The sequence below is a fragment of the Solenopsis invicta genome, chromosome 16, assembly GCF_016802725.1.
Source record: "Solenopsis invicta isolate M01_SB chromosome 16, UNIL_Sinv_3.0, whole genome shotgun sequence".
NCBI classification, from domain to species: Eukaryota; Metazoa; Arthropoda; class Insecta; order Hymenoptera; family Formicidae; genus Solenopsis; species Solenopsis invicta.
The window spans coordinates 25963023-25985641 of NC_052679.1; the positions used below are offsets into that span (position 1 = coordinate 25963023).

Sequence of the window (22619 nt, forward strand, 5' to 3'; positions counted from 1 at the left end):
GACTAGCTTACGATCTTAAAATGGTTATTGTTGCTTACGTATCTCTTTCTCTCTCTCTCTCTCTCTTTTTTCTTTCTGTCTCTTTTTTCTTTCATTTTATTTTTCTCGGAATTTATAAGGTTTCTCTCGTTTTCAAACGTATTTACTCAAAATGCCTCAACCAGTGCTCTAAATGGCGCAGTACGTATTAAAAAAACTAAACATCTAATGAATCTAATCATTAGTCATTGCCATTACCTATAGAAATAGATCGCGAATATTATCAATATATTACCAGAAATTATGTGTATATGTAAATCTATTACTACCAAGAATGTCATATAAAGCTTGTGTAACATATACTTTGGTTCTACATTATTACAAAACAAATAATATAATAGACAAACATATTTCATTCCTCAATGGTAAAGAACTAGGTATTGCATTTTAGGATCAGAGAATAGAGTTATTCTACTATAAAACAGCATACTCTATTTGAAGACTATAGATTTATCTTCGGATATGTCTGTCTCTGGATACAACATCCACATCAATCTATCAAGAAGGACTCGCGAGTCCCAACCAGCGATTCGACTGTTATCACGGGTATAAAACAATTAAGATAGATATGTTTACTGCGACTAAAGTAGAGAGAGTGGAGTTGCTCCGAAAATAGAACGTGATCCCATCAAAATTTCCTAATGGATTTATTTTTAAAACTTACATATATTATATTCCTTGTAAATGGAAAGACTAATTTTATACTTTCGTAATTAGTATTCTTTTATATATATATACATATAAAAGGTGTTCATTAATGGTTGTATCCATTTTTTATCATAGAAGCATGATTTATCGACGGATATGTATTTCTAACATATTATTATATTAAAACTCAGATAGTCAAGTCTGCTGAAAACAGACCTTGTAAAATTTTGATACAAATTTTTGTAGCAAGGTCACCAAAAGGTCACCAAAATCAAGACTAATTTTGTTATACTTGTTATAATAATATCACAACATAGCGGCAGATACATAACAAAATTTGTTGACATAGCATGTCGGCAAAAACTATACAAAGTTTAACAATTTTGGCGGCAAATTGTCGGCAGAAATTAAGCATAGTTTTTGAGACATAACATGACACGAAAGTTTTAGCAAAATGCGAGCCAAGCTTGCGAAAGTAATTTGATAGCAAATTGTCAACAAAAACCAAGCAAAGCTTGTAGACATTTGATAGCAAATCTTTGGCAAAAACCGAGCAAAGCTTACAGATGTAACTTGACCGCAAATTGTGGGCAAAAATAAATTATAAAAATTATTATTTTATAAAAATATAACAAAAGACGAAATAGAAGTTATAAATCAAAAACCAGATGGCAAAGAAACCACAAATTAAAAAGATACCACAAATAGTATATAAGGAGGAGATTTCGGAGACAACGGCATCCTCTCCAAATCTTGCCAATGGCTGATTGAATTAATACGAATAGATATTCAAAGTTAATACAAATTATCAATAGGAGCATATTAAATTACAATTTAAATGACGTAATCGATCAATGGTCGTTTAAATACCGGGTCGATTTTAATGACTCATCTTGCTCAGTCTTTGCCATCAATTTGCAGCCAAATTATGTCGGCAAGTTTCGCTTGGTTTTTGCCGACATTTTGCTGTCAAATTATGTTTATAAGTTTTGTTTGGTTTTTGCCGACGATTTGCTGTAAAAATATGTCTGCAAGCTTTGCTCGATATTTGCCGACAATTTGTTGCCATGTTATATGTACAATCTTTGCTCGGTTTTTGGTGGCAATTTGTTGTCGAATTGTGTCAACAAGTTTTGTCGCCAAAACATAATCTTAATACGGACACATTTGACTTCAATTTGCTAAATATTTTTGATTGAATTTGCTAGCAATTTGTAGGCAAATTGCTGATTTTGCTATCTGGGAAATAACAAATGCGTGCTTCTATGGTAAAATATGGGGACAACCATTAATGAACACTTTGTATATTAAAGAGATATTTTTGAAAGTTTTATAATATTTTATTCGTTAAAACTTTCTCAACGATATTTACACCACACGCGTTATATTTATATCAATCATATAATGTGCGTATAAAATAAACAAATAAAAAAATAATAAAAAAAAGAAAAGACCTAGCAAATCATAGAATACAACTGCCATACAACATAGATATAAAAAAACCATTACATTTACATACATGTTATATAGCAGTTATATCTATGTTTTCTGTATCCGAGTATCGACATGCACGTCACGTCCGATTCATAAATACACCGGTGTCAATTCTCTATAAAAATGTATCATACATTCAATATACAAATAGTAAAGCGAACATTAATAAGTCGATGTATCAAGTATGAAAGTCAAACCATCTTAACTGAAATGTAAATTCGGTGATTGACAATTGAATTATCTCACATCGCATAAAGCCTGTATCAGACTAGAGATTGAAATTAAGAGTGGATTGGAATTTGATTAATTTAAGCAAACCTCACTAAACTCGAAATTGGTTTTCTCTTTTTCGATTGTTTAAATTCCAATCCAAACTCAATCTCAGTCTCTAATCTGATACGGGAATAATACTATCGAATTTAATTTATAGCATTTGTGGCTGATGGAAAAACAAATGGTAAATTGTATCGTATAATAACGATTTATTTATTCAATTTCATGATGATACTTGTTAACGAATATGTATTTGTCTCGTAATATTAAATTAATTAAATAAATAATATATTCACATACAAAAATCACAAGAACTCTTTACAGATTAAATTCGAAATTTAATATATGCTAATAAATATGCAATAATATCCAAACATTCGAAAAACTCAGTTGGGCATTTAGGAAAAATTCTAATATTTTATATGTTATACTTTATATTTTTCAATGTGGAAGTAAAGATAAATCAATCCGAGTCTATTCAATCGATTTTTCTACAAGAAAAAGCAAATAATATCGAAGAATATTGTAATTAATAAACCTAAGAGTAAAATATTGGGAAATGTCTAATGAATGAAAAACAATTTGACGATTGTGCAGGTGAGGGGAAGTCCGCTGCCACAACTAAACATACACATCACAAGTCACAGTCCCACAAATACGAGCTCCTAATACCAACGACGATTGCATCCCTCTTTTCTCTTTAATGTAGAACGTTACACAATTAAACACATCAAGTCCGTTCATTCACATCATCATTCCTTGATCGTTCAACAATGTTTTGTTCAATTTTCTTTGTGTGTATATATGTATAAGAGTATACATATACATGAAATTACTAAAGTGCTTAAATTGTGTGGCAAAAGTTTTAGTTCGATGGTATTGATTGTCGATGCAACTAATATAATTGGCAGTCATAAGACATTGATACTTTAACATTCAAACATTCAACTTCCTGTTCTATCGTATGTAACAAAAGCTATTTTAATACAGATCAACTGTATTAATGTAACTTTTATAACGCACAAATATTTGTAATAATATGGCAGATAATATGAATATTCTCAAATTATGAATATTATATGTATTATGAATTTTATTAAAATATCATATTAGCACAAGAGAACTGTATGACGTGACGTACCTTTTGAATTTCTGCAAGTAGGTCGGGCAACAAAAGAAATCGATATTTTGTCTTTCGCACTGAAACTTATTAGTTTAAGAGATCAAATTTAAACGATAAAATTGGTCCGAATATTTACTTAAAACTATACATTGTGGATTCAAATCCTAATAATAACAAATTTATTATCTACCTTTTCTTGCATTTCATATTTATTTCGCTTATATGAAAAATATACCTTTCGGGTTATTTTCAATCAGAAAAATACAAAAAATTGACTTAAAAAAAATTTCTATTTAGAAATTATTTACATATTAGTTTCCTTAACGTGCCGTTGAATGAACTTCATAAATTGGTTTTTAAGTAATTAAGAATAAACAAAAATTAGTTTTCTAAACGTTTATTATGAATTTTGTTTGTATAGTAATTATAAAAACATTTACCACATCAAGATTTCCTACACCGTGTATAATAAATGAAAGATGGAAAAAAATAACACAATTATTAACGTTCAATAATTTATTTAAAGATGCCGTTTGATTAACAATTTAATATTATTAAATATTTTTCTATTATTAGAATTATTAATACTGGCATATTACTTTATTTTCGGATATTATTTTTTAAACAAAAGATAAAAATAAAACTTAAAATACTTGAATATGAACTAGAAAATGTCTTTCATCAGATGGTATAGCAGTTTTTACAATACTGTTTTGTATTTTGTAATAATTAATGTTTTCGCAATATAATCCAAAAACAGCGTCTGAGAAATTAAACCCCAAAACTGACACAATAAGCAGCAATGGCAGAATTCAAACATGGTCAAATAGGAAAGGAATTATATATAACTGTAAAATAAATTGATAAACTAAATAATAAAATATAGTTTTATTTATTAAATAATAAAGTTTATAAAACTGCAGATGATACAGGGACGTACTTTTCATATAAGTGAAATAAAAATAAAATGTAAAAGGGAAAAAAGTTTGCCATCGTTGGGATTGGAACCTGTAATTTAGAGTTTTAAGTGTGTGTGTGTGTGTGTGTGTGTGTGTGTGTGCGCGCGCGCGCGCGCGCGCGCGTGTGTGTGTGTTTCAACCAATTTTATTGTTTAATACCTTTTGAAATATTAACTGTCTGATCAAACGGCAAAATATTATGCGTCTATTTTTCTATGTGCTCAACTTTTGCAAAAATTTAGTGAAATTGAAGGGTAAACAAGTCATGTGTCATTCCCTTGCAAATGTAATTCAACAAAACAGCAAAATATATATTGTACATATATATGTACATTTCTTTAAAGAATAAAATATGGTGATATATGTAATTTGTTAATGTATAATAATTATATAATTTACGTGCAGTTTTGAATCTCCATTTTTAACATACATAGTCTTAATTATCTTTGCATGCTTCGTACTCCTAATCTTTGCATTATTAGCATTTTTTTATATTATTCACAAAATATTCTGTATTTGCAATTTAAAGTAATACAAATCTAAAAATGTCTTTGAACATTTAAAAACAAATGTGTATATAATTAAATGTTAAAAAAGAAAAAAAACTAGATAAAAAATACAAGAAACAAACTATACAATTTAACTATTACGTCATCTATGTAATAACATTTTTGTTTTGCATATGAATATGTTATTGAAATAAGAATATGTTATGGAAATTGAATGGAATGTTAAAAATGGAAAGATTGTCTCAACCTTATATATTGAGAGAGAGTACAGAAATTTGATTGTATATTATATGAAAATATATGTATTGTGACGTGACGCCTCTTTGGCGCATGTCATAGTATATGTACATACTGCCTGACCGACTTAATTGTAAACCTTCGCGTAAAAGATTGATACACGTCCTATTCAGTATTTAACTCGATCAATTTTATCAACTATTAATAAACAATTAATCTATCATAATCCTAGTAAACTTGAGTGTTTTATAATTTCTAATTAGCAAACTATATATATATATATATATATACACACAATATTGTTTTAATTATACTTTATAGATATGGATTATAAATTCTTATTATATCAAAAAGTTTAATGTTAAATTTAAATAAAAATTTAATAATGAGTAGAAAATAATTAAAAGTTAAAATATCCAATAATGAAAGTCTATATACAATTAAACGTACGTGCGCGCGCACGCGTGTGTGTGTATGTGTGTGTACACATGCGCGCGTGCACAAACACTCGCACATATCATATATATAAATTGACTACATGTGTTTTCTTTCTCTTGTTTAATCTTTATTTGTATATGCTGCTAGGAAACATAATAAAAAAAGAAGATAATTAGAAGAACAATTTCTGCCTTATTAATAGAAAGTAAAGTTTTAAGTAATGACAAAGAATTATATATATAATCTTACATAATAAGGTATAAAACTGTGCATACATATATTAAAATTATACAAAATATTTAAAAAATTTTGGTCAGTCAGATATATAAAATTAAAAACACTTAAAAAAATATTAAACACAAAATTGCTGGGTATTAAATAGATGTAGTTTAATCTTAGATTATTGTCTTCAAGATCAAATGAATCAGCAGATCTTTTTTTTTAAAAATAAAATTTTTTTTTTATTGCATATTTTCGTAGTAGTTAGTGAGGCATTTTTAAAATATTGTTGATGAGTTTTTTCATAAAAAACTTGTTTAGTTACGAGCTTTCAAAGTTAGAATGTTTGACGACGTAGCAATCTGATTACTACTTTCTTAGCAGATAAAATTATCACTCAATGCGCGAGATGGTTTCTAATTCGAAAGTCAAGTTACATGTAGGAAGAGAGACATCAATTCAGCCTGAACTTATCCGTCATTAGCCATAATGCATTGTGAAACGATATGGATTTCTATGATCGAGTCATATTGCATTATGAGTAATGGTTTAATCAGAAATGAAGTACGTAAATATTAATATCTGATACGGGCGTGATTAGGTACATTGTAATACATTTTTGATTTAAAATAAGAAAGGAAGTTGACATTGCTTCGTGTTACAAAGTATTTCAAACATGGAGGATTCTCGCTCTTCTAACACGCCGCGGGAAGACAAAACCCGACAGATATAATCTACCACGTGGTGTTGATCACGTTTCCGATCTGAAATGGTAACGTGGTTAATCGTTTACCGACAAAAATTTGGTGTGGGTTAAGTTATTCTTACGGTGGATCTTACTTCGTTTAAGAAATATATATTTACATTATTAATTTTATTTGTTCATAACTTTAACAAATAACGAACGACAGTTAAAATTTTTTAAAATCTCCTACTCAGGACCGTAACAATATATGTCAAAGTTATTGAAAGTTAGGGTCTTTGTGAGATCGCCTCTCACTAATATGCAATTTTACTCATGAACCCGGATGAGACAGCTTTTAAATCGATCGATATACAGTTGCCAATATTAGAACAATAAAAATCTACACTGGATGATAGAAACCTAATATCCATAAAAATTGAACATATAGACTGGAATTCTTATTGATATAATAACAAAGACCTTTTTTTTGTTGAAAAAAATTTTAACATCTTATAAGTACGAGTTTACATTATAGTTTATTTTTCTAATTATTTTGTAATTATTCTTATTATTTTTTATAAATATGAATGGACATTTTATAAGAGGAAGAAAACATATATGTCCACATATTTTATATATAATTGTATATATTTATGTTTGATTATATATAGACTTTTTATCGGGTGTTTTATATTAGAATAACTTTTTCTCCCTTTCAAATCCCTATATTAATTAATTTTTTAACAGTTAACAAAATTCAATTTGCATGAATTGCACTTCTCACGAATATGAGATTTTTGTGTATTTTACTTGTTTATAATGTGTAAATCGAAAGATACATATTATAATACACACATAAATATTCATCTGCCCTAAGAAAAATTAATTTTCTACGTTTCTTCTATAATTAAATTATATAAATTTATATATATATATATATATATATATATATATATATAAATTTATAATAATTTGTTATCTTTTTCAAGACAGGAAGTTGAGTTGAATAAATCAAGCCGGTACTGAATAAGTCGAGCATACTCATAGTGATTTAAGTAGCTTAAGATATCACGATAATGTTAGATAATTTCCTCTACAGATGACATTGTGTAGTAACAAGAAATAAAAGTTAAAGGACGGACCGCGAAGGTGAGTGCGAAGGTATTGCGACGTGTAGTTGTTATAGTTCTGGTTCTTGTTCTGGGTCTTGGAGTCGTTAGAGATCGATGACTGGTTTGTCAAATCGGTAGTGTCACCAGGCCATCTCATTCCGCAGCAGAAATCAGCATCTGTAACACCCAATAGCCCTTGCGCACGTCGTCTTATCCTCATTTTGTGTATTCTTCATCTATTCTGTTTCTCAATATACGGTTTTCAAAAAACTGCTTTTAGACATATCCTTTGTGTTTTATTGTCACTTGTGACTAGGTCCCTCTCTGTCTGTCTCTCTCTCTCTCTCTCTCTCTCTCTCTCTCTCTTATATATGGTTTACATTTCTGATAATCATTAAAGAAGAAGAGAGTTATAACTCGTTTAATTAAAAGTTATATTTTTAAACCATTCCTTTTATATATTATCAATTAATATATGTGCGATACATTTACCGAGTATGTTGATACAATCGTGTGATATTGTTTATGGGAAACAATGTTCTTAGAAGAATAATGAGATGTTGTGATGAGGTTTTTCCGTGTATGTTTCTATGACACCAAACAACCTTTGCCCACATCCTATCTTTTCTTTAAAAAAAGAAAAGAGAAAAAACAGAGTTTTTGCAATCATAAAACTGATTATAATATTAATTATAACATTGTTTAATTTTTTTTGTTTCAATTTTGTTTGTATTTAGTATCAGATGAAATATATTAAGTGTTTATGTCATCTGCGATTTTAGAGATGCCTCTAATAAGAGAAAAGAGTTATAGATAAAACTTGGTTTTATACAAGTTATATATAACTTACGATAAAAATAGAAATTTTTTTTTTTTGTAAAAATATTCAAAGTTTTTATTTTAAGTTTTTTAAATAAAGTTGTATAATTTTTTTTTTATATATATATATTTGAGCATATTAAGGGCAGATTCCCGTCAAAATCGATGAAAAAATCGAAAAATTTTTTTTTTTGCTTAATTTTTATCTTTATGTTATCGAGAATACGTGGGAGATATTTCGATATATGATGTAGTTCTCGAGATATATGGGATCGGGCGGAGCAGTCTGAAAGCGCTCCGAACTCGCCGAACGCGCTCTCGGCGCGGTTGAGAGAGGAGACCTTTTTCTATACCTGATGGGTGAATCTACGGTAGGTAGTAAGTTTAGTAACTACCTGCCCTTCACCAATCTGTTCAAGAAGCCATTTGACCGGTGTATGAGGCTCTTTCGAGTGACGATTTATTACAAAGGTGCACCGGCGGAAACACACAAAACGACAATGAAAGTTTTAACGCCTGCATTTGGAAACTTGCTCCTAAACACCTTCACTGCGGTGTACAAACAATTGAAATAGCAGCATATATAACTGCTGGTGTTTTCAATGAAGGTTTTTCATCTATTTTGAGAACGATGAATACACTAGGAATTGTCATTAGGAACTACAGCAAAAGCTTCGCCGAGAAAACAGACAACAAACGCATCACCGCACGGGAGCAAGAATTGTTGGAGCTCGCAAAACAAGCAAGAATTGAAAGAATGAGCTTGCAAATTCAAAAGAACATGATCTTCGAAGAAGAAAAAGGGACCCTGTATGGTGCTGGAATAACCGATTAGACGTAAGTTGTCAAAAACTAGCTTTGAATACGATTTTTTACTACATAAAACATTAAACGCGTTTTTCTCGAAACAATGTTTTTCGATGCGCGGTACGCTCTAGAGCTTCGAGGAATGCACCGATTTCAACGTTTCACCGCTCAAATTAAAGCTAATTAAATTTGGGGGGCCTTGACGGAGCGTTTTTTTCGAAAAAATTATTATAAATATTTTTTTGTTAACGTTAAAGCGCAAAAAAAGCATGAAAAAAGAGTATTTGTTTAAATGGCCGCCATTTTGTTTTAAAGGGCTTTTTTAAAAATCGGAAACCGATAGGGCCCCACAAATTTAATTTATTTTAAGAATTTTTTTTGTTTTTTGATTTCAGATCACATGCGGAGGCTGTAGAGGGTACCGCGCGGGTCACTTCGGCTTCTTTAGCCGGAGCTGGAGCCGCCATTTTGAAATATTTTTTTATAAAAAAATTCAGTAAATTACTTCTTTTATATACAAATAAAATCTACAAAAAAGTTATTGCAGAATATTTTATTTTGTATCGAAAAAAAATTCCTGAAATTTAGGCATTTTTTAGGCCTTAGAACGGGAATCTGCCCTTAAGAAACAAATTTTGATATCGTGGAATATCAAAAAGCAAATTTAACTACAGAAATTTTTATAAAAAAGAAAAAACTTTGCTTTTTACTGTAAGTTGTATGTTACATGAAATTGATAGAATTGATTTATTTGTAACTTTGTTTTCGATTGTCGTATACACTTTTAAAAATGTAAGTATCATTACAAAATACATTATCTCTTGCAATATTGATGTCATACAGAGAATTTAGCGTATTGAGGACATTTAGCGGAAAAATCAGTATGTATGTTATCGCATGATTGGTATATATGAAGTCGTTTCAGGATGAAATCTATATAATGCGATCTTTATATAACTGGAGTACTCCCTATTATTTGGATATATTCGGTTTTCTCTCAACCGATAATTTGGTTCATATTTAAACACTCGTATTTAAAATTTTTTGTCACATTTGGACTTGATTATCTACATACTAATCATTTTTATACTAATCATAAAATATCTGTCATATATTTAAACGTAGACTATACATGTAGTTTTCTATATGAGTAGGACAGCAAGCAGTCTGTCAAGTTAACCTCACCTACTTATCGAAATTGCTGTCTAATAAATAGATATAAGCGCATTAAATATACGTGTCACTCTTGATGTTAATAATTAGGTGCATCGTTTCTACGTATTCATACATGTATAAATACAATTGTAAATATTATATCAGCTATCGTCTCTACAATATTCATACGGAATCGCGCGTTAACCCTACGACGCTTCAACCCTATAGAGAATTATTAACTTGACATCGCGAGATGCTAAGATACCATTTATCGTCGCTCGACGATATCATTTGACGTACTATATATCCAATCTTGTATATCTTACTTGATTGTATTTCAATCTAATAAGCTTGCGTCAACATTTCACATCAAGATGCATTTGGAGCACAATTTTCTTCAAGTTTGAATCGACTTGGAGTAGAAACGAAAGAATCGTTTTGAGATTGAGATCTTATCTAATTGTAAGCTATGAAATATCTTTTTCTCCGCGAATGTGGGAGTTTAAATGGGATTTAAATGGGAGTTCTTCTTTTCTTAAGTGTTAAATTGCGCCTTGAACTTTTACAACGCACTTTCATTTATACTTTTTTTGCCCATTTTTCCCATGTCATATTTTTGAAAATATGTCGATTTACAAGAAGTACTCTTACGACGAGGGGTGAGCAGTGAGCTGTGGTTGTGTGGCGCTATGTGGTGGTAGCGGTGCCGATGATGTATCGAGGTGCTCTGGATGATCGAGGATCATTTGGATATAGAGGTGAAGGGTGTTGTTGCCTTGACCTTGGCAGTGGGATGGGAGTGTACCTTGGACCGGCGGCAGAAGCCGCTTGTCATAACGGGTCGACTGCAGCAGGTTGTCCAAAATCTCCTTGTCCGATTTTCCCTCCTCGAAGCTGCAACACAATGTATTATAGGTATATCCGAAAAGATACCAGTTTACGGTACATATAATGGTTTTTCCGTAAACTTCTAGCAGATAATCTTCTTTGCCTCGATATACCTTAAATCGTTTCGTTCTATTACGGCAAAATGGAAAAGGAATATATTACATTTTTTTTTTTAAGAAAACTAATATGTTCATTGTTTGAAAATTAATAAAGAAGATGAGATAATTTCGTGGGATTTATGTTAAAGCATCTTGAATTAATGTTAATTGACGTTAACTTTGTTGTTGATAAGTTGAAAGGTGTTAAGGATGTATTGGACATACAGTCCTTGCATAATAAATTAAATTTGGAAATGTGTTGGAAATATTAACACTTTAAACAAACTATATGCGTATGAAAGTTGTATAAATAAGATTATATTTAAGACATATTTTTATAGTTTATATTTATTCTATTTTAAAATTATTAAAAATTAAATTATTTTTTACAACATTAACAAAAATCTCAATTTTTTGTGTAAGTATATTAAATATTCAAGATGATTTAGACAAAGATTTATTGTAATTGTTTGCTTAGTTATTTTAATAACTAAGCAAACAATTACAATAAATAAATAAGTAAATAAGTACAATAAGTAAATAAATAAATAAATTTTGTTTATTTTACAAAACGAATCCCTGCATTGCAATGAAACTTTACATAAATCATCTTGAATATTTTAAGTACTCGAATAAAAAAGTTTTAGATTTTTAGATTATATCTTATGTCATTATTTTATTATTAATTCTATTTTTATTAGATATCATGTCAACTTCTTATTAAAATAATTCTTTATTACAGATAGAAAACACATTGTCGTCAAATTTTTTTTACTTCTTTCAAATACAATATATTGTAAAACTATCTGTAATTTTTTCATAATTTTCTTAATGTTTCGAGAAATATTCTATACATGCTTAAAAATAACTGAACTGTCATTATATATTATAATATAAAGGTTTTATTAAATTTTATTTTAAATTATTAAAATTTTAATAATCAAGATTATATTGAATTTAAATACAGGGGCAAAAGTTTGTTTACATTATCCAGAATACTTTCACAAAAATAATAATAATAGTAATAATAGTAATAATAATAATAATAATAATAATAATAATAATAATTATTATTATTATATTTTTTTGTGGTTAATAAGGTTATATTTGTGCAATAATAATGAAAATAATAATTTTTTAAATGTTTATCACATTTTGTTAATAAGATTATGAATGAGAAATTTATGTATTGACACTTTGTATATCTTAAGGACATCCATTTTGAGAGATATTTCTTTTAGATATCATTTTCGTGATATTTTTCTGCTTTCGAAGAAAAACGATGCATTAGACAACATTAAGATATTATTATATGATTTTTCTCTCCAAATTATCAGGTTCCAAAATATATCTTTTAGAAATATTTTATAACATATTGTTGAGTGGGCATCTTTGCGTCCACTGGACGTTCGCGGCAACTAAAACTACCATTAAAATTTATAAAATCACTAAATATTTTTACAAAACTTGCATCACCATGTATCTAACAGTTTAAATATATTTTTGTTTAATTTGGAAACAGACTTTTTTCGGATCCATCAAAGTAAGATATTCCCTGTAAGTTGCATTCATTCTTTTAAATAAAATTTATGTTGTATTTATATAAAATGTGTGTATATATTCATTTGAAATATATGAATACATATTATGTCATATTCGTTTCAAACGTATCTACATAATTCAATAGAAACGATGCCACTTTCTAAAGCATAATACAAAACTGCATCTAATTTCACCTATAAGACGCTATCAAAGAACTTTATCATTAATCTACTTTTACTAATACATTCGATGCAATAATACAATCGAAACATTCGTGATATTGATTCCTTTTCTATCACCAATCTTAATGATGTAATTAAAACATACTGACAATTCTATTTTCCATCTATAAAATCCTAAATTACATGTTTCTACATGCAGAAAAGTCCTATTAAAATCATTTCTATATCACTCTCTTCAACTAATATGCGTAATAGAGTAATAGATGTACTTGTCAAGTGATGAATTATAGATATTTATAAAAGCGCTTTAAAATGAGGAAGGACAAAGTATATTTGAACCGACCATATCATTGCAATATCCTATTATATTATTAGGTATCGATCGCGTAGCTAATCGATAACTATCAGTGACATTTGAAAGTATTAATTTAAATCAGTATAAAATAATAAATAAAGTAGGATAATTTTACGACAGTAAAATAGTAAAAGACAATAAATTATACTTTTTTCCTAGTAAATATTAAATATTTAATAGTAATATCAATGTTACAATTTTACACTCAATATAAATGTAATATAACTTATATTGTAGATAACAGTTACATTGTTGAGTTACGTGTAAAGTTATAATATTGATGTTGTATTATTTTTTAGTTGGTGTTTATTGGGTTCAAATTTATACAATACTATACTAGAATAAGATTTTCATTTATTATTCCGTAATTTTGAAGCTTAATAAAACATAAAATTTACTCGGGTGAGCATCGGTCATTGCCAATAATACTAGCTTCCTCTTTAAAAAGTGCGAAACAGTGGATGTTCTACGATCTACGACAGTACAATTGGATTTAGCTTCTCGATTCATCATTCACTACCGTTCTCTCTCTCTCTTTCTCTCTCATTCGTAATATACGTATTTTTCCTCTGTTAAACTTGTCCCGGTTTTATGAAATACAGTCTATTGCGGACATAGCGGATAATCGAGAAGCCAAGATACAATTCGTACACATGGTGATTATTTTGTTGTGTGCTATACGTACATGTCTTCGGCATGAGCGAGAGTGACGAGAGTAAAGGCTAGTGTGAGGATACAAAGGGAGGTGAAGATGAGGGAACTCGCGAAGGAGGTGAGAGACAGTGAGAGGATGGACGAGAGGCGGCCGCCACCACCTGCATACCGCCCTAACGCCACCCAACCCATTCTATGTCATCTGAAACAGAAAAAAGTAGTACCTTGACATTAAAAGGTATCTTGACTATTAATAAAAATTTGTTTGATTCATATTTCTTTTTTTTCTCTTATGAAAATAAAAAGACTTATCATCCGAAATTGAAACGGGCACAGTTTTTATAATAAAATTTTTGGCCATACAGATTTATTATCTCGCGTGATTAATTAAAAGAAATTAAACCAGCTTCAGAACAAAACTGGGTGTTTGGGCATCTCATGATGCCCCTCATAAAAATTCTATAATATTTTAAATCACATTTTATAATGCTATTAATGTTATGGTATAGGACGCAATGAATATGTTGGAACAAACATATCTAAAAGCATTAAAAAACTTGCACATAAAATTATCACAAATCTAAAAAAATAAAATAAAATAAAATGCACACAATGTACTATTATCATGCATATAAATTATAAAATATATATAAAATGCATTTTTATGAGACGTTATAACATCATTATTGTTTTTTAAACAATATTATTTAATTTCTTTTTAAATAATTCGATTCGCTAGTTGCTCTGCACATAAAGTTACTGTAATAGAACTCTTGAGTTGAAAACTTTTATTAAAAAATCTTAAAAGTATTATTCAAGGCTTGGTTATGTAATTCCGGTATGTACGACGCACCGTTCGAAAACTTAATTTATTTATTACATATGTTTAGGAAAATGAGTTATACCAATAAAAACTTCATACTGTCTATTAATAAAAAAAAATTAGAAATACGAAATATTTATCTCCTTACATTTTTGGAAGAGAAGTTTAAAAAACTCTTGTATTTTTGCCGTATTATCAAAAGTGGTGGGATTTATAGTCACTCATAAGTGGACCAATCAAATTGAACAAAAAATACCTTAGGTTGTGTATGTTACTCTATCCTTTACACTTTCTACAGAGAGAGAGAGAGAGAGAGAGAGAGAGAGAGAGAGAGAGAGAGAGAGAGAGATCATTTTACGTAAATTGTAATACATTGCTGCGCTAATGTAGAGGTATATAACAGATTGCAAACAAGTTAACTCCTTCTATTTTTTTGGGGGGCATTTGCGGCGTAAATATCGGAGTTACAAGTTAATAAATTGATTTTTGCAAAAACGACAAAGTTTTGTAAAAAATATAATAGTTTTTTACTTCTTTGTCTGAGATTTTTTTTTATTGGAAAAGGGGAAAAATTGAAAAGTTGGAACTTTATTTAATTGTAAGTTGGATAAGAGAGAAACTTATTGCAAATATCTCTACAAATGTTGAGTTAATTGAATAAAAACTAACTAGATGAGTTGGTGTAACAACAGTTTTTAAAAAATTATAAAAAAGGATCAATTTTTAAAATCTAAAATTGTAAATTCCTTAAAAGTAAAAAGTGCAAAAAATATATGTATTTTACAATGGATAGAATATTTTTGCTCCTGTTAAACAAATTGCTGCACAGTGTCGGTTAGAAGCATTATAACAGTGACACATTGACATCATTGTGCAAGAGAAAAGAAAAGAAAATATCGCGAATGGTAGAGTGGGTAGCGGCAGTCAGACCGGCGGGCGTCCACGCTGATATAACACTACCAGCGTACAGCTGATGCCATCCGATCAATACGAAGCGTTGCGGCATGGAACGTTATAGAGAGTACGTCATATGGCTTAACCTGTTCCATTCTGAGAGCCATTCCGTAAGCGATTCATTTTCATGCCACGTTTTTCTCATGTTTCACCTTTTATGTGATCTCACAAATCTCAGCCCATGTCCCGTCTTTGTTTTTTAAATCAACCAGCACTCCGTTGCGTCGCGTTGCGTCGCGCCGCGTCTCTCGCAGTCGTTGATAAAATACATATAAAAACACACACACACGTACACACACACACACACACACACACACTCGCGCATACACGCGTGTTCTCAAAGCTCTTAACATATTTACAAAATTGTGGAAGATTGATAAACGAGATAGTTTTATGACTTTTTTTATAATAATATTTTAAAATTAATTAATATAAAGTTACAAAGTTAATATTTTCTATATTTTCCCTGATCTAGTATTATGAATTCAGAAAAATAAAATCGTAATAAAAAACTAGGCTTTTTTTTTCTATTTTTAAAAATTATACAGAAAAGATGGCTGTAATAATGAAGAATTATGATTCTTCTTTATCACAGCCATCTTTGATTTTTCGAAAAAATAAAATTAAAGAAAAAATTTTGCTCTTTCCATTTCTTTTTGAAAAATACGGGAAAATGACTGTAACCGTAACAGAGAACTTTATTGATGATTTACTTACTTATTACAACTTTTAAATGTGACAGATATTTTAAAACCATTGACGTAGAAGACAATAAAGGTGACATTATCTTTAAAAGAACATTTTTAAAAAACTAAGAATAAGAAAAAACTAGAAAAACTTGATTACCCCGATCGATTATACAAATATTTTGGCAATGAGTTACTTGACTTGTGCTAGTTACTAATGTCTGTCAGTTGGACAGATTTTATGTTGGAACGATTAACGTTGCCAAAGAAAGAACTTGACCGAAGTTGTCAAGCAACGGTTGCAGGGATTTTATGCGAATGAGAGGAATTGAGTTCGCCGACGCTACTTAATCACATCGTGGCACGCGCTACATCAGCAAAATGGTATGAGAAATCACGCGAAGTCGTAAGCGGGATAAGAAATAGGTGAGGGGCAAGGTTGTGCATGGATATGATGTGGTATAATCTTAAAAGCGAAATGAAAATTGAAGAAAACGATGTTAGTGAAACAAGTAAAAGATGTCAAAGACAATTTTAAATTAAGAATATAATTGTGAAAAAATATATAATTCTAAATAATAAAAATAAATAAATGCAAATTAAAAATTTTATTACAATAAAAAGGAAAAAAATATCAAGTATTGTCAAACGTGTTGCTTTACTTGTAACAATTGCACAACGGGTCACTATATCTTACCAAACTTTCTGGAATTATATATTTCTGGAAATATATATTTTGTAAAATGATCAGCAGTGAATAAGTCAGCAATAAAAGCAAACATTAAAGCGTTACTCAAAGGGATTAATGTATTTTTGCCCAAGATAAAAATAGTAACAATAATATATACTCGTAATTTATAATGGTGCACTATTATACATATATGTATAGAAATAATGTACATACATATGTATATAAATATATATTAATATACCTTAATGTGAGATATGTAACTGGCCGTAATGGACGAGGCAGGCTTTCGTTATTCGTTGTGTAGGTCTGTCCCTTCAACTTTTACGAGCACTCATTCTCGCGCACGACCTTTTTCATCCATTTTTATAATGAAAATTCTTTAGTGTATCATCGTCATCTCAGCACAGGCAAATTGTCACCACCTAAAAACAGTAAGCAATAATGATATAATTATATGATAAAAATCGTGCATGGAGAAAACTTTGTGCATTCAAAGAGCAAAGTTGTGTTTTTCAATTCCTCATTGAGATAATAACGCATAAACGTAAATATTTTACTTAAAAGAAAAATATAATGAAGAGCAAGAAAGAGAGAGGGAGAAGAGGGATTGTATATACACATTCGCATTTATAAAGATTAAATTGATATATATATATATATATTTTAAGAAAATCTATCAAGTTTTCTAAATTATATCACTGCAAATTTTATTAGAGTAAATGATTAGAGTAATGATGTTAAAATTGGAAAGTGATGATAGAGTAAAACTAATAATTGACATATATGGTAAATAAAAATGTCAGTTGTAAATTTAAGTCAGCTTGATTTTGACGTTTTTTTTTTTATTATCGTCGTTCATTAATTTATTAAATGTTTGATTTTTTTCTTTGATAAGTTATTAATAAAACAAGTGTTAGTTAATGATTTCTTATATTTTTTATTATTTTAATTCATAATTTCGTTAATTTTAAAAGTGGTATGATTCAAAAGATCCACAGATATGATTTAGGAACCGATTATCTAAATTGTATTTTTTGCAACATGTTACAAAAAGATAAGTTTATAATAAAGTCATTTGTTATTAGTGAAACGTTGTACTAATACTAGAAACTTGAAACGTTAAGTTACAATTTCAAACATTTATTTGCATACAACTCACAATCAGTATTACATAGGAAGCATTAGGTTGTACTAATGAATAATCCAAAATTTTCGGTTTTTAAGGTATCTTTTAAAAAAAGTATATAAATATAATACAAATTTTTCCATCAAAGTATATTCGTCATTGCTTTCTCTAATTTGAAGCCATCGGCAGTCTTTCGTCTTTCGGGCAGCTTATCTCAGAAAAATACTGTGTCTTTGATAAAGTCATGATAAAGTCATCGAGCCATTTTCGGATCTTATTCACTGATTAGAAGTGCGTATTGAATGAGGAGATGTGTTGTATCGACTGGAACAAGTGGTAATTCAAAGAAATTCTATCTAGTGAATATGTCAGGTGTAACGAGACGTTCTAGCCAAGATACATTACGATGTCTTTTGTCTTAAAAGCAATTTAGTCTGAAGTTGTCATGCAGCAAATTTAGAATGTTCTCCTTTGCCAACACATGGTCGTTCCAATTTCTGATTCAAGTAGTTTAATTGACGTTGGCACAAGTCTGTAGTAACTGTTTCATTTGATTCCAACAGCTCATAATAAATTATACACTTAGGGTGCGTTGATTCTCCATTCGAGTGTTCCCAGGTATTATTTTATTCTCGTTTAACAATAAGGCTAAAATGATACTTGAGGGTCACTCGAATGAGGAATCTAAATGCACCCTTGATCAGGTCCTTTTAAGGCTCTCCAAAGCGTTGTTTGTCCACCAAATTGATCAGTCGAAAGTCACTATTTTTAAATTGTGCTTGAGCTTAAACCATAATTATGTATACATCGTCTGCACACGTTACAACCTCCTCTGAGAAAAAAATTAATCAAATTGCATGCTTTTGTAGTATTTTTTTTCCTGTTGAAATTCGTAAAAAATGCGGTGTTGAATAAACACCTTATCTATTGCCATTTTTGACACTATTAAATATCATACTTTTTAAGATTATGTTAGGTCTTCCCTCAAATTAAGTGCCATTTTTAATAGCTACGTGTTAACATTATCTAACTTTAAAAGAACGGGAATACTAATTAATTTTAAATTACTTTTTTTAATGTTTAAAAGATTTGAATTATTAGTATACCTAATGAAATAAAAATTACTTTTATATACAAGGATTAATAGTATTTAAAATATGTATTTAAAATAAAATAAAGTAGTTATTTAGTATTTATTATTTCAGATAACTTTTTATGACTTTTTTGTTTTTCATTTTATATTTTAAATAAGTTTCTAAAATCTATTTTATACCTTTTATTTTAAATAAGTATCAGTTATTTTATTAATCACTGTTATATAAACATGTAAACACACGCACACACACACACACACACACACACACACACACACATACACACACAAGTGGTACGTATTCGGCAATTTTCTTCTACTATTAAAAGAGGATAGAGGAATAAGGGAAAAAGTGAAAAATAAAGAAATTTCTTACTTTCAGTGTATTAAAAATGTTTTTTTGACATTTTTATGACTTATAGCTTTTTATGACATTAGTTGTTAGTACTCTACGATTCCCCTACTATCTCACAAACGCACATCCGTTTTTTTCCCTCAAATTACATTTGTTTTATATACCCGATAAACTTCTATCTATAGAGTGATTAGTAAAGTTTTATAGCTAGTGATGATAAGAATTGTGATGCATTAATATTTATCGCGAGTTATTGTATAAAAACAAAATGAGATATTCCATCTTCCTTTTCCTTTCTCTACATATAAAACGCCATAATAGCAATAAAAATTGTATTCCAATATTGATATTCTAACATTACATATGTAATAAGTATACGCGAGAGAAATATTGAGGAAATTCAAAAATATTTCTATGAATATGATGTGATAATTAGACAAATAATTTTATTTCCTGAAATAAATAAGACTAGGGTAAATTAACCGAGAAAATTAAATTATATACTTGGGAATTAGCACAATAATCTCGTGGCTACCGAAGGACGCAAGTCCGTTAACGTGACCCTGGCTTGTCTGACTATTCTGTGTGTGTGTGTGTGTGTGTGTGTGTGTGTGTGTGTGTGTGTGTGTTTCGTAATGCCATCGATAACGTGCGCTCTCTTATCGATCCTTAAGTTTTATACTGCGCCTGTAGCGGCCACTTTACATTTTCTTACAGAAATAATGAACATATACGTGCATGTGATTATTTATATCGATAAGACTAGAGAAGAAGATGATATTTATATCAACCTTTTGACATATAATTGGTGGCTATAGTCTATAATAATAATGCAAAAGAAATTCAATTAGAAGAGAAACTGAAATTGCAGATGTGCATACTTTTATTTAGAAAATATTATCTAATAAACGATTAACAATAACGCAATCTTAATGTTATAAATTCATACTTAACAATGTAATTGTTACGTACACGTGTTATATTACATTTATATTGTTGAGTATGAAGTTACAACATTGATGCCATATTAATTACTAAGTGTTTATTTATAACATTGTGAAATATACAGATGAGTACGTAGAATAAGAAATTTTAGATTATTTTTAAAATATTATTTGATCTTACTTTCGCAGAAATATGAGAGAAACGTATTACTTGTATATAGCGATGTGCTCGGGATATATATGTGATTTCAACAGCGGTATTACCGTTTTCATAAATCACTTATTAATCTGCTCGATCGCTGACCAAGATTGACGGTATGAGGATGAGAAAAAAATCATGTGAGAACGAATGCACATGTCTTACTTTAGTATCTACAAGAATAGATAAGCTCTTTTTTTCAGTATTTCTCTTTAGTTCGAAATTCCTACAAATATCTGTTTCTTTATAATTTTCCGTAATTTATACGTATTAATAATATATGCGTATATAATTAAATCTTTTACATATGATTTATAATGATATATATCGCACGTTAAAGTCATAATTACACCGTTTGATTTTGTGAATAATTATTTAAAGATAATAAATATAATTATACCAAATTGAAATATCAATGTTTTATTATTTCCATCTCTCTTTATATGTGCACAAAGGAATAGGTGTTTTTAAAGAGAAAACAATTATTGTTCAATAAAATATTACTATTTTCTAAAAAAAAAAGAAAAAAGCTATTTACGCGAGTGCAAATAAATTACTTCTATTCACATGTGAATTATCCTTAATGTATATTTAATAATCGATTATCAATGTAGAGAAGACAGGAAGAAAAAACAATTTTATCTATTGTTTAAATTGATAAGTAAAATTGATGGCTAAACCATCTACTTTCCTTCTTTTTGTAACTGTCACTTTTACTGTAATCTTTGGCCATGCGCTATTTTGAATGTGGCCGACACAACTAATAAGATATTTGTAGATTAGTCATTTGGGTGTATTAAGTGTACAAATTAGTGCTTTCTCATTCGGTATCTCATAACTCCATTTTCAAAATATTTTCTCCAAAATATTTTCTCGCCTTTTTGTGGTGTGCAAATGCGAATCTCTATGTTTACCTAAAGCCCTGTATACTTTGACGAAACAAACGACTTGTATTACTTGACAAAACATCAATAAACACAATAAGCAAAAAGCAACATTTAAAGTACTGCATTTTGCTCACATTTTATGAAAAAGTAATGCTATTGAAGCTACGGAAAGGATTTATTTTGCTCTAGATGAAGGTGCTGGTTGTTCATAAAATGTGCAAAAATGGTATAAGAGGTTTTAAAGTAGAGATTTTATTTTGCAGCACGATAACATTTGACCACATACTGCGAAGAAGATGAAAGATATCATCTATATACTTTAGACTGGGAAATTCTTCTTCAACTCTACGATTTTTTCAACCCCCTCATCGAATTATCCGTTCCTTAATATCATTTAACTGATATACATTTTAAGATAGTGGTAGAGGTTCGAAAAAAGTCTTAAAAATTTTATCGCGCATATCAAAATTGTCGAGTTTTTTGTGAGAGTTTTGTCAGCTGTTTGATAGATCTCTGGCGGAAAAATTCTACAAAATTTTACACAAATTTCAGAAATGCTACAAAAATTTATTTAAAAAATGCTATAATTGGAACGCTTTCAATATTTTATTAATATAATTTTAAT

General features: G+C 29.2%; 1 protein-coding gene across 18 annotated transcripts in view; it reads right to left on the minus strand.

Annotated features, from left to right (window-relative positions):
- The window catches only part of LOC105193864 (glutamate-gated chloride channel), a 55322-nt gene that overhangs the window by 19086 nt on the left and 13617 nt on the right, over nucleotides 1-22619 (minus strand). For 10 of the 18 annotated variants that reach the window (XM_039458736.1, XM_026135191.2, XM_039458735.1 and 7 more), the window contains 4 exons: nucleotides 17632-17812; nucleotides 14268-14438; nucleotides 11323-11411; nucleotides 7767-7913 (listed from right to left, as the gene is read on the minus strand). In XM_039458736.1, the coding sequence (XP_039314670.1) occupies nucleotides 7767-7913; nucleotides 11323-11411; nucleotides 14268-14428 (397 nt within the window). In that variant the 5' untranslated portion in view covers nucleotides 14429-14438; nucleotides 17632-17812. The other 8 variants (XM_039458740.1, XM_026135198.2, XM_039458739.1 and 5 more) reach the window with 3 other exon arrangements.